A 14341-nucleotide genomic window follows, 5' to 3' on the forward strand; every position below is an offset into this window, starting at 1 on the left:
TTTAGATTCCAGTGATGAATGCATTTATAGAAAGGGGGAAATGAACATGGACCAATCATGATCTCACTCACTCTGAGACAATATTTGTTAAAATTTTGGTCTGAACTCTGATTCCATTGTATTTGCTGACGATCTCTCTTCTACATTTAAACTTGGATTAAGTATATTTTACTTTCTTTTAGCCCAGATTCTTTTTTATTTATTTTTTATTTTTTTCAATGCAGTTTATTCAGGAACCTTGAACAATCATCTGACCCTGGGGAAAGCCAGCCCACAGCTTAAATAGCCTCTGGGTAGCCAACCCCAGTGTGCCACGTGGGCAATGCAGATAGGTCCACATACACAGAAGCAAGCCAGATCCTCGGCCTTAGCCAAATGTGGAGTTGTTCGTGACAGAGAGCACTCACCATCGGGAAGGTGGAAGGCGGAAACCAGCTCCATCTTTAAGGCGCGGCGTTACGCAGCTCTCTACAGTTCCCCCTTTTTGTTTTAGACGCATCAGGCAAGAGTAGAGGTCTGATCTCTGATATTAGAAATAAATTGGGACTTTGTACCGATGTTCATTTAGGTGTCATCCACCCAAAGAGCATCAGACCCGTCCGATACCTTTTTTCCCCACATGCAATCAGACATGCTCTTCTCTGGGTCCAAAGCGGCTGACCCTGAGTGCAGTGCTTAGCCTCGCATCCTGAGCGTATCATTTTAGCTTTTTATGGTAGCCAACCATGCTTGGAGAGACTGTCCTGCTTCAATGGCTGTAAAGGCCTGAGTGGTCATGGCTGCATTACGCTGTTGTGAGACTCTAATCTTGCATATATACCACATAGCCCAGATTCTTATGGTAGTGAGAGATACAATGTCGATACTCAATCTGTGCTTTGACTTCATGATCTGAGAAAACAAAGCTCATGAGTCATAAATGGCTTCAGGTCGTCTTTAATCTTCGAAGTATATTCTTTTACTTATTTGTTCACACTCACCTCCCAAACAGTCAGAGAAGTGTGCCCTCTTCTGGAATTAGAAATATCTGAGGACTGTGTGCATCATGTCACTGTTGAGCGCATAAAAGGTGGTCTTCCTAGTTGGAAAATGACATATGTGTTATTCCGAGTAGACACACAGAATATTAGTAAGTCTTCACAGCCAATGCCATATTCTGCTTTAAGACATCAGTCTTTCTCATGTAGTTAAATTGGTTTATATATATTCCCCAGGTTTGTGTTCATATGCATTATTATCTGTCTACAACTTAGGCTCAACCCAAGGGGGTAGCTATCCATGCTATCATGAAAGTGATAATTTATGGCTATTCTTTCACCTTCCTGTGACAAAGCACTTAGCACTCTATTCAAGGATAGAGGGTCCAGTTTCCCTGCCAAGAATTTGAGATGCTGCAGTACTGTTGCTGGATAGCCGAGTGAGCAAAGAGATACTATGAAGGTAGGGGAAGGCATGGGGGATGAGTCTGAAAGCAGCTACCACATAGATTCAAAAAGAGAAGATTTGGAACTCAGAGGACAGACTATAAGACAAAGGGCCTTGCAGAATCTGGAGCTTGGAGTGCTAAAAGGACAGAAGAGTGCTGGACACGCAACGTGCTACTAGGAAGAATCAAATCCAATTTTGTCCCCCTTTCAAAACAAAAAAAAATATTTATTTATTTATTTGTTTGTTTGTTTAATGTGTTTTGATTGTTTCACCTGCATGTATGTCTGCATGTATGTCTGTCTGTCTGTCTGTCTATGCATGATGTGTACACAATGCCCATGAGAGCCAGAAAAGGGCATCAGGCTCCTCTGGAACGGAAAATTACAAATGGTTGTGAGCATCTTTGTAGGTGCTGGGAACTGAACTCAGGTCTACTGCAAGAACAGTAAGTGCTCTTTACTGCAGAATCTTGTCCCCAGCCCCTTCTCCTTTGGACCTTCAGCCTTCTTCTAGCATCTCTTTGGGACAAGTCTTTGAAGAAGGACCCTGGAGGAAGTCACTGGGCAAAGGCAAGCCATAGTTTTAGAGAATCCAGAGAATCCACAGAAGCATGGATTTAGATGTGAAATGTGCTGTGTTAAAAGACAAAAAAAAAAAAAGTGAAGGAAAAGCAAACAGGAAATGGCAATTACAGAGGCTTGCAGAGGCTTCAAGCAAAACAAAGCTTAGCATGTTCAGAGAGCAAAAGTGAAATAAGGAGGACAGGAAAATAGCAAGGACATGACCCATAAGAAGAGTTGGAGGAACAAGCAGGGTCCATATAATGAGAGACGTTCTAGGTGAAGCGTGTGAATTTTATTCTTCTTACTAGTTAACCACTGTTGATCTTCAAGGTCCTGCAGAGGGCGTCTCTGCTTGGCCAGTCATGTCGTATTCTGTAGAACTGTACTTGCATGCGTCCTTATTTGTACCAAGTGCTGTAGTGTCAGCCTCATGGGGTAGAGACTGTCATCTTCCGATAGCACTGTATTCTTATCATCTGCCTGTCGCCTTAGAATGCTGCATGCTCATTGATGAAACTGTGCACATACTATGTGTATGTGAGCTATGACTGCAGACAATCGGAGATGACGGTGACATTTTTGTGGCCTTAGCCTGTGCTATTTGGACCTTTTCTGCATCTCAGTATCCTCTGGGCAAGCAAGGAGAGCAGAAAGAGGCACTACTGGGAATTCTCAACCAAAAGTCACAAGACCTGGGGAAGAAGCAAGTTTGATGGAGTGACACTCTGGCTTGGCTGCATCAGGAAAGACACTGGGGAGGGGTGCTCCTAAGGAGCACAGGAAGAAGTCATGGGCCTGCAGGCCCCGAGGTCTAGTATCAGAAGCAAGCAGCATACATCCTTCATAGATGTGTGCCCTGAGGTCTAGTATCAGAAGCAAGCGGCATACATCCTTCATAGATGTGTGCCCTGAGACAGATTGCGCCACATATCTGCAGACACAGCCTTCCGACTTACTTAGGAAGATAATGGGATTAGGCTAAACCTTCCCTGTTTCTTTTCTACTTTCTTATTCTTTTGTTTGTTCTGGACAATTACAAGGGCGTGAGGAGGAATAAGCAAGTAACGAGTTACAGCCACAAAAATGGGAGGAATTGTTTTCAGAATGCACAACTATGTGGTTTTCACTTCTCCAGATAGGAGAGCGACTGCTAGGTTAAACACAAAACAAAGCAAGAATAACCACACCAGCAGCTCTGTGTGCCTGCCTCCCGAGGTCCAGAGTCAACAGAGACTACAGCTGAGCACAGCCTTTTTAAACAGAGGCTAATCTACAGAAATTGTCATCTGCCCCGCAAGTTCACAATTATGTTATTAAATCACAATCAGGGGTGTTAGGAGTAATTAGGGACTAACTTGTAGAGTTGCTTACTCCCATAAAGAAAAACTTTATGGGAAGGAAAAAATCCTAAGCATTCACTGTGGGTAAGTCTCATAAGGCTTTTGAAAACTAAGTATTTCAGCCCATGAGGACTTCACTGCAGAAGAACAGACAGAGATATTGTCTTCTACTTTAATCAGAAGACTTTTCAAAATAATCTTGCCTTTCTCACCCATTGCCTGATATAGTCATATGAAAATGGCCAAATTACCCAAAGGGAGAATGGCTAAGTTTTGCTTTATTTTTCCTTAAGGAATCAATTCCAAGCTTCAGTTTGAAATCATGCCAGGACCTGCCTTTGGATTGTTTGAGATCAATCCTGACACGGGAGAGGTGGTGACAACTGTCACATTTGACCGAGAAGCTCAAGATGTCTTCACACTTCGAGGTAAGAGACCCCCCTGACTATGTAATCTCCAGGGATCCAGAAGGATTATTGGTGAGTGTTAGCATTTCTTTTTAAAATTGTTTTTATTTATTTAAAAAGTACATGAATGTGTGCCTGTGCATCTGTGTGTGTGCAGCATGATATGCAGTACCCAAGGAGGCCAGCAAAGGCTGTCTGATACCCTGACCCAGAGTTACAGGTGGTTGCGAACTTCTAATGTTGGTGCTGGATCTGGCCAGGCCTCTGGAAGAAGAGAAAGTTCCTTTATCTACTGAGCCATTTCTCTAGCCTGAAGTTTAAGATTTCGGTTGGCTGTCTTTAAAGGAAGCATTAGTGACCCAAGAGTCCCCAGTTAGTTCACCCTCATGCTGTGTAACCAGAACAACACATCTGAGGTGTGTACTAACAGCCACACCCATCCTTCCCTGTCGTCCATGACAGTGCTTGTGCGAGACGGTGGAATCCCTTCACTGTCCAGCACTGCCACCATCATCTGCACCATTGAAGATGAAAATGACCACGCCCCAGAGCTGATTGTCCTCAGTCCCGAGATTGAAATTCTGGAAAACCAAGATCCAGGGGTCGTCTATGCCATGTTGGCTTTTGATGCGGATGCTGGCGGCAATGGCATGGTCACCTACCACATAGCCGGTGAGTATTAGAAAACAGCATTCCCTCTGGGCACTGACCAAGGCACGGGGTATGCCGAGTCTCCATTTTGTTGTCTGTTGGGTTTTCCTACAAAATTCACACCCAGTGAAAACTGCTGATCTCCCCACCCCACCTCTCCTACCCCCAAAGGCTTCTAACTCTGCCCATCTCCACTCTGGACCAATGCCTTCCAAGTTCTCTAAGGTCGTGATCTTGAGAGCTTTTCTGAATTTCCTTCTATGCCAACACTAGGGCAAATACAGATAGAACAGATGGCTTTTCCCTATTTTTGTTTCTTTATATGATCATTTATTTTATTCTTTGCCTCTTGAGTTACTGATTTCTTCTATATCCTGTCATAATTTACTATAGCAAAGTAGAATTTGTATTCCAATATTAATTATTGTCGCTATATTTTCTGTAATTGAGTATCTGTATATGTTAAAATAGAAGATACCTTAATAAATATGGAATCTAAATTTGAAAGTTATTTTAGGTTGAGCTGATTATTGAAAGATTAAAATATCAAAGACATTGTCCAAGTTTCAACAAAAAACAAAATGTAAAACTGCGATGGACTTATTTCTTCAAGTATATGAACGTATGATTTCCTTCCTTTTCTCCTCCCTTCCTTCTCCTTCTTTCCTCCCTCCCTCCCTCCCTCCCTCCCTCCCTCCCTCCCTCCCTTCCTTCCTTCCTTCCTCCCTTCCTTCTTTCCTTCCCAAATCCTGTACTCAGGGATCCTTCTCACCTAGCCTCTTGATCAGCTGGGAGTATACAGCCATCTGATGCTGTAAAGTAAGGGAGAGAGCAGCAACAGGCCTCCTGCCAATTTTCTTTGTTACAGACACAAGGTCTGAAAGTACATGAAAGATCCTTTGTGTATGAAGTGGGGCATGTTCATCCATCATTGAAGCCATGAGGTGGTAATGAACAGCGTTGAACAGCATGAGGTGGTAATGACCTCCTTATGTGTCAGTCATTTGTTTTTATTGAGAAAAGGGTGATACTAAAGGTGGACATGGCAGAGTAAACCTTTATTTATGATCCTAGGTGCCTTAGTTTGTATCTGCTGCTTTGACAAACACTGACCAAAAGCAACTGGGGGAGGAAAGTCTATTTTATCTTACAGCTTACAGTCCATCAGGAACAGAAGTCAGGGCAGGAACTCAGGGCAGGAACGTGGAGGCAGACAGGGATTCAGAGGCTGAGGAGGAGAGCTGCTCCCTGGCCTGCTCCTCATGGCTTACATTCAGCTCCCTTTCTTATATACCCCAGGACACCTGCCTGGACTGAGCCCTTCCACATCAATCATTAAACAAGGAAATGTCGCCATAGACTTACACAGAGGCCAATCTGACAGAGGCATTTTATCCACAAGATTCCCTCTACCCAGATGACCCTAGTTTTGTGTCCAGTCGACAGAAACATAACCAGAACACCAAATGAATTCTCAGGCAAAACAATTTTAGCAGTAGGGTGAAAAAGAAAGCTGTTCATCTGGGAATTGTCTTGGAACTATCTGTTTATAGATAGTCCCAGGATAGCTTCGCTTTATGTAACCCCGGACACACTCACATTATTTTAGGAAAGATTGATCAAAAGATTGATCATTCTTTTTCTTTTTTTTTATTGTCTTTTGCAGCAATACCATAGTCCTTGAGATAAGTAACTTGCAAAAGGATAAAAGGCTATTTGAGCTCTGTTTTCAGAGTTTTCACTTCATGATCAATCGGGCCATTACTTTACACCTGTAGTGGAACATTATGGTGGCTGCATATGGCAACCTAGTTTTCGCCTGCTTACACTGTGGGCTAGGGCACAGGAGTAGAGGCTGAAGGCTTCCACAGTCTGCTTCCAGGGCACATTTTCTATAGCCTACAGCTCACTAGGCCCCATGTCCTAAAGGTACTATTATTTCGTGACTGCACTACCTTGGAGACACATTTTTAACACAGGATTCTGGGGCCTATTCAGCATCAAAACCATAGAATTTACCTAAGCTAGGTCATGATTATTTCCTTCCTATGTCTTGCTTTTTATAGTTACCCCCCTAGACTGTACCTATTTCCTGTATGTGCATATTATTTCAGAATCCTCTCCTTCCTGCTTGTTCAAGTGAGGATTACACAACTCCCTCCTCAACCTCCCCATTCTCATAACGCTCACCTTGATTCCTCAGTCTTCCTCTTAAAACAGAAACCTGACTCCTGGCTCTGCCTAAAATCCTTCCAGTTCTCCCCTTCCTGTTCTGCAGTGAAGTGTAGGCCATTTGATATTTGACCCTGACTTTTCCCTCAGCCCATGTCTTTACTTGTGACAATCCAGCCTTATCTGCTACATGCAAGCTCCCAGGGAAGCCAGTTTGCTTTTTAATTGCTTCAAGACATTTCAGCTACTAAGGGCTCAGATCTCTGGGCCTTCATGCCATCTTTGCTTTATACAGAACACTGTCTCCAAAACTTGCAATCTTGTTTCTTCTCACTGAAGGGTGAATTTAGGTGCTATTGTTTCCAGTAGAGTTTGAGGCCATGATAATAGGGCTATAAATGTTGAACCCCAGACACTGGAGTATGAGTTTTCAGAGCATTCCCTAATATCTGGATCCTGACTAGATCACATGCTCTTCCTCATAGTTCCAATATCAAACACATTTGTAGCATATAAGAGCTCATACTTGGCACATAATAAGGCCTCACGGAATGGTCAGTGAGGAAGTGGATTGATTTGTTAGTCACAAATATCACATAAATTGGCCATCCCTGTGTTGGACATGGGTTAGCTGTGTCTCACGCAGAAAGGCAGGGCTCCTTTCTGAGCCTCCTCATTAGCTTTCGTGGCCATTCTCTCTGAGCACTGTTCCTATTGCTGTAAGCGCTTATAACCTAGTGAGGCCCCACTCCATTGAGCTGGCACTTTGATTCTTGTACTCATTAAGAGTATGGCCAATGAGTCTCTGAACAGTTTTTAATTTCACTTGTCTTCCCAGATGACTTTGAGACATTTTGTCTCTGTGTTCAATTATAACTTTTATTAGAGTTGGTACCATGGAAGATAGTTAAGAACACATTTTTGAAAGATGCAGAGATGAAATATTCTTGATGATGTCATGGGAGAAGTGGGCAGATGTGCGGCCATCTCTGACAGATGTAATAGTGTTGACACAGGTAGTGGCAGAGGATTGTAGAGATTGTAGAAGAGATACACAGCAGTGGCATACAAGTAAAATAAACTCAACAGCCAGTAACATTTTGGAAAATCATTAAAATCCATCTGTAATTTCTTTGAATGTTTTTTATTTAAGAGTTACTTGTTTCACGTGTATGTGTGTTTCCCTGCATGCATGCATGTGTACCACTGCATGCCAGAGGAGGGCGTTGGACCACACAGAACTGGAGTTGCCGATGGTTGTGAGGTGCTGGGTAAGGACTGGGAACTGTACTGGGGTCCTCTGGAAGAGCAGCCAATGCTCACAAACACTGAGCCATCTCTCCAGTGCCCCCACATCTTAATTTTTGATTGATAGCAAACAAACAAACAAGACCAGATGGACATTGAACCCTGCTCCTTATCCCTGAATATTGTTTTATTTTCAGCAAAGTAAATATCTTAACATCATGGAAAGGAAAATATATTAATACAAAACATTTTATATGCACACAAGAAAACCAAATTGTTGCAGTTGTAAGCCACAAATGGAGAAGTCACAGGGTTGCCATGCACAGCTGTTCTCAGTACTTAGAAAAGTGCTAAGATACGATAATCAGCGGGTAATTATTTTCAATGATTAAACTAATAAGCATATTGTCTATTGAGAGGTTATTACTTTCCCATTTCAAACAGAGTTCCAATTCCTTTGTGTGACAGGTGGAAACACTGATGAGTACTTTGCTATTCATGCAACCTCAGGAGAACTCTCAACAACTCGTGCTTTAGACCGTGAGCAGATCAGCAATTTCACCCTTACTCTCCTGTGCTCAGACCTGGGGACTCCGGCTCGAAGCTCCATGATGCAGCTGCACGTTAGGGTTTTGGATGACAATGACCACATCCCTTCTTTTCCTATGCTTCATTATCAGTCCTCTGTGAGAGAAGACGCTGAAGTGGGCTCCGTGGTCCTGGTGCTGTCTGCTGTGGATGGAGATGAGGGCCTCAATGGGCGGGTGGAGTATTTTCTCCTGGAGGAAACTTCCGGTGCATTCACCGTTGACCCTGTAACAGGGACAGTGAGAACCAGCCGTGCACTTGACCGAGAAGCCAGGTCCCAGCACACGTTCCAGGCTGTGGCCAGAGACAGCAGCGCCCAAGGCGTGAAGAGCAGCATGCTAGACATACTCATATCCATCACTGACACTAATGACAATAATCCTGTGTGGGCAGAGAACCCAGTTGATGCTTTCATTTCCCCCAAGCTGTCGCTAAACCAGAGCATTGCTCATCTGAGGGCCAGTGACCCTGACGCAGGGCCCAATGGAACTGTTAGGTTCAGTTTCGTAGACACCCAGTCTTTGTTTTCTATTGATGAGCACACAGGAGAAATTAAACTTCAGCAGAATCCCTCTTCAGAGTATTTTCCTATGTGGGTGCAGCTAAGGGCCACAGATCAAGGAATTCCAGCGAGGGCAACCACGGGCCTCTTGGTTGTCCACATGGAAGGAGAGGACAGGAAGCTTTCCTTCAGCCACCATCTCTACACAGGACTAGTGACTGAAAACTGTGAGCCAGGTGAGTATGTCCTCAAGCTTCGCTTCTTGTATATTGCACCAATCGGGGCAAAACACTGTAACACAGAGTACAGAAGATCGCCATTGCAGACTCAGTTCTAGACTTAGGAGTCCAACCGATTTCTGATATGGGACAGTTATAATCAATGTGATTGCAATAGTTCTCCAATACTACAATACAATGCCTGAATCAGCTAGCTTATAAAAACATCTCTTTTGCTTTATTGTTCTGGAAGTCCCAGGAAAAGCTGAGTGGCCATGCTGCTCTGGGTCTCTGTAAGGGCTGTGTGGTGGTGGGGGAGCATGGCAGAGCAGACCATTCTCTTCACCAACCAGGAAGCAGAGTAGGAGTTGAGAGTGGGAATACCGTGTCCTTTGTAGCTACGGCCCCAAGAGCCTAACAGCCTCCCTCGGGCCTGCTTTTTGAAGCGGTCGCCATTTTCCAGTAGTACCACCACTATGGGTTTTCACCAAGCTTTTAACACTTTAGACCTTTGGGGGACATCCTCATCCAAAATGTAGGCATAGCTAATACCTCCCTGGGCTGAGATAAATGTCAGGTGGACTATAACAAAGACCAAACTACTTCTTTTAAGGTTGCACCTTCTCAATTGAGACTAGGTTTAACAAGCTAAAAAATAAACAATGAGGATTCTCTTAGTTACGTATTTTATTAACTCTTTACAGGATTATCTTTTTAGAGCTGGGCATGGTGGTGCATACCTATAATCACAGCACTGAGGAAGAGGAGGCAGGCAGATCTCTGTGAGTTTAAGGCCAGCCTGGTCTACAAAGTGAGTCTAGGACAGCCAAGGCTACACAGAGAAATCCTTTCTCAAACAAACAAAAAACAAAACAAAACAAAATTCATTTTGTAGTTTCCAGAATAATTTTTTTGTCCTCTCCAAATGCACCTAAAATTTAAACCTTTGTATTCAAATGAAAAACATGAAAGACATTTAAATTTCCTGAAGGTCCCTCAAATATTCTACCAGTAAGAGATATTTGATATCCTTCCAGCTACCATGTGGGCCCTGGGAATTGAACTTGGGTCCTCTGGAATGCCAAGAGCATTTCCATGCTGAGCCAACTCTACAGCCAACCCTAAAGTAGATGCTTTTAATATTTGTAAGCTCTTTAGGAAAAATTGAAGTTAAAGCAAATAAGTTACAATGCATTCATGTTTGTTTAACCTCTGATATTAATACTATTTGTCTGCTAACATCCTTAAGCATCATATCTACATGATAGTTTCCTTATGTCACTGTTAGAAAGGATCCCCACTGACATCGTCCAGTCAAGTTAGTGATCAGGACTGGCCAGAGCAGCCTGCATTGTTTAAGACGATGCCTTCCGTTTTACTTGGAAGCCTCTGGTAGATGTGGTAGATGCGATGCAAGGAGTCCCTCAGTGGGAGCAGTCGCTAAGGCAGGATGGATAGATCAGCAGGGTAAGCAACCAGACAGGAGGCCCATGGAGGTCCCTCCTCTGCCTCCTCTGCCACCCATCCCCCCGTCTTCATACTGGATCAGATGGGATCTGATCATGTTGAACACTTTATTTCCCAATTTAGTTCATTAACTTTAGTGTACAAAATAATGATTTGTACTAAGACATTTTTATGAAGCTCTGTCTTTGTGTGTTGGTCACATCTGCCTCTTGCTATGCTGCCCTGCTCCTCTTCCCCACTCTCATTTCTCCCTCTATGCCCCTTCATACCCCCAAATAGTAACCCTTCCGCCTTCTGCTTTCAAGTAACATGCACCTGTGCGCGCGCACACACACACACACACACACACACACAAGTGCACATGTATGTATTAAAAAACCTAGATTGCTCCTATCAGACACCATTCTGCCTTCTTTTCCCATGACCCTGTGGTATACCCCTGCACTCTCCCTCTTCACGCTTTCTCTTTTTCTTGTAGCCCTCCTCCTATACTTGTGTTTCACATGCACAGAACTACCACACACCTGCTACTTGAATGTGGATTTCACATGTCGGAGGATACATGCTGCTTGCTTTTCTGAGTCTGGCTTGTTTCTCTAAGAATGGACGTCTCTGTCCTGTGCTCCCGCAGTGGCAGACTTACACCCATAATGGCAGCTGGATAAGACTCCATTGGATATGCGATGCATATTTCCTTTTATCCATCCTGAGTGTCTAGGCTAGTTCCACATCTTGGCTGTTGTGACTAGTGAACACAAATGTGCAAGCATCTGACTTAGTTTCCCGAGACAATGGGTCGGTGTGGCTTCTTCATGGGTGTTTGAAAAGTGTGGGTGCCTGCGAGGAGAATCAGTTGAATTTGAAATGGTATCTTTTCTTTCCTGCGATTTTTCCTGCTGCTGACCTCAGACTGTACATGTGTCTGGTGTCTGTCCGAAGGGTCTCAGCCTTTGCAGCCTCCTTTCTTTGTGTATGACGGGCCTCTGCTTGCCACACTGTTTTGTAATTTCTGGCCTAGGTAGGTCTCCAGTTGTCCAGAGTGTCCCCAGATTGTCCATTCTGGGGTGGCTAATATTTAAGTTTAGGGGTGTATCCTAAGTATGTTGGATCAATATAGGCAGGCTTGTCCCCCATACCTTCAAAATCCAGTAGGCATTTGTCGCCCTTCTGGGAGCTAAGGGTCAGGATGGCAAACACCCTTCTACATGGCTGCACAGTCGTGAACACTGGGTTGAGGAGCCAGAGGTTCTTCTACCTGTTGACGCCAGGCTCCGGGTCACCAAACTGCCAGGTTTCTTTCAGGCACTGAGGGCCTCCTACTCCTGCCAGCTGGCCTACCTCCCCCGAAGGCGCCTGAGCCTTCTGCTAGCCACCCTTTTCTGTTTTCCCTTGTGCAATTTCTCCCATTCTCCACGACACCCTGAAGCTGGCTCTCACCAGGCTGCAAAGTGTGGTTGCTCCCCATTCTTGGGTAGCTCAGTTCACACCACAGATCTCTCTCAAAATGGCTCCTGGCCACGACCCTCGGAGCCATGTAGACTGGCAAAATGGAATTCCTCTCTTGCCAGAGCAGTCTCTCTAAGCCTTGCCTGGATTTGAGCAGACAAGAGCTGTGGAGCACCTGTGAGTACCACCACTGGGCTCTTCATCTGGCCGCTGTCATCAAGCTCCTGCTTGCCCCTTCCATGCAAAGGGGCCACACAGCCAGAGCCCCAAACTTCTTACCTCATTCCCAAGATCACCTTTCTCTCCACATAGTCTCTGCTGTTCTTTTTTTAAAATTTATTTTCTTTTTTCTTTTATTATTTTTTATTAATTGTACTTTATTCACTTTGTATCCCCGCTGTAGCTCCCTTCTCCCTCCCCTCCCGATCCCTCCCTCCCTTCCCCTTCTCCACACATGCCCCTCCCCAAGTCCACTGATAGGGGAGGTCCCCCTCTCCTTCCTTCTGATCTCAGTCTATCAGATCTCATGAGGAGTGGCTGCATTGTCATCTTCTGTGGCCTGGTAAGGCTGCTCCCCGTTCAGGGGGAGGTGATCAAAGTGCAGGCCGATCAGGTCATGTCAGTCCCTGTTCCCATTACTATGGGACCCACTTGGACACTGAGCTGCCATGGGCTACATCTGTGCAGGGGTTCTAGGTTATCTCCATGAATGGTCCTTGGTTGGAGTATCAATCTCAGAAAAGACCCCTGTGCCCAGATATTTTGGTTCTGTTGCTCTCCTTGTGGAGCTCCTATCCTCTCCAGGTCTTACTATTTTCCATTTCTTTCATAAAATTCCCGGCACTCTGCCCAAAGGTTGGCCTTAAGTCTCAGCATCTGCTTTGATAGTGTGCAGGGAAGAGCCTTTCAGAGGCCCTCTGTGGCAGGCTCCTGTCCTGTTCTGTTTTCTCCTTCTCCTGATGACCATCCTCTTTGCCTTTCTGAATGGGGATTGAGCATTTTAGCCAGAGTCCTCCTCCTTGATTAGTTTCTGTAGGTGTTCAGATTTTAGTAGGTTTATCCTACATTATATGTCTAATATCATCCACTTACGAGTGAGTATATACCCTGTGTGTCTTTCAGCTTCTGGGATATCTCACTCAGGATGATCTTTTCCAGTTCCTACCATTTACCTGCAAATTTCATGATTTCCTTGTTTTTTTTTTTAATATTTATTTATCTATCTATCTATCTATCTATCTATTTATTTATTTATTTTTATTGCTGAGTAATATTCCACTGTGTAGATGTACCACAACTTCTGTATCCATTCCTCAGTTGAGGGGCATCTGGGTTGTTTCCAGCTTCTGGCTATTACAAATAAAGCTGCTACAAACATGGTTGAGCAAACGTCCTTATTGTGTACTTGAGCATCTTTTGGATATATGCCTAGGAGTGGTATAGCTGGATCTTAAGGAAGCTCTATTCTTAATTGTCTCAAAAAGTGCCAGATTGATTTCCAAAGTAGTTGTACAAGTTTACATTCCCACCAGCAGTGGAGGAGGGTTCCCCTTTCTCCACAATCATATAAAGATATATAAAGAACTCAAGAAGCTAAACAGCAACAAATCAAGTAATCCAATTTAAAAAAATGGAGTACAGAGCTAAACAGAGAATTCTCGATAGAGGAATATCAAATGGCAGAGAAACACTTAAAGAAATGCTCAGTGTCATTAGTCATCAGGGAGATGCAAATCAAAACGACCCTGAGGTTTCACCTTACACCCATCAGAATGGCCAAGATGAAAACCTCAAGTGACAGCACATGCTGCAATCTCTGCTATTCTATCACTGCCTTTATGAATCTCCAAGGCACTTCACCTCTCTCTTCCTTTCTTTGGAATAGAGCTTTTTTATTTTATTTTTTTTCCCTGTCCCTACTCTTTGCAGTACACAGAGGTAGCTTCTAAAGTGGTGTCTTACCAGGAAGCTGAGTGTTTCTGAATGTCAAGAATAAACCACTTAGTGGCCCACTACGGTTAAATCCACCAAATGATGAAATAAGCTTCCAGAAGCCAGCTTTCTCCCTGCTTCTGTTTCCCTTCTAATACTGTGGAGATCCTGATGAGGATGAATCAGCAACCGTCGCCCTCACTGTGGGCTACTCAGAACTTCATGCATTTCTATGAATTGCCCTGGGGTGGAAAATTGACATCATGAATTATTTTGATACCCTGGCTAAAAGTTAAGTACTCAGACATCGGAAAACTCGAAATAATATTGAAACATGATGACACATGGGAGCAAGCTGACTGGTAAAATATATTTAACA

The 14341-nt window shown here is 43.9% G+C and overlaps 1 protein-coding gene across 1 annotated transcript in view; it reads left to right on the top strand.

Moving 5' to 3' along the window:
- The window catches only part of Dchs2 (dachsous cadherin-related 2), a 211934-nt gene that overhangs the window by 155831 nt on the left and 41762 nt on the right, over positions 1-14341 (top strand). Inside the window, exons 11-13 of the mRNA XM_060378495.1 lie at positions 3625-3759; positions 4201-4410; positions 8278-9135. Coding sequence (XP_060234478.1) covers positions 3625-3759; positions 4201-4410; positions 8278-9135 — 1203 coding nt within the window. The remainder of the gene's footprint in view (positions 1-3624; positions 3760-4200; positions 4411-8277; positions 9136-14341) is intronic.

Source organism: Meriones unguiculatus, chromosome 2 (genome assembly GCF_030254825.1).
Source record: "Meriones unguiculatus strain TT.TT164.6M chromosome 2, Bangor_MerUng_6.1, whole genome shotgun sequence".
NCBI classification, from domain to species: domain Eukaryota; kingdom Metazoa; phylum Chordata; class Mammalia; order Rodentia; family Muridae; genus Meriones; species Meriones unguiculatus.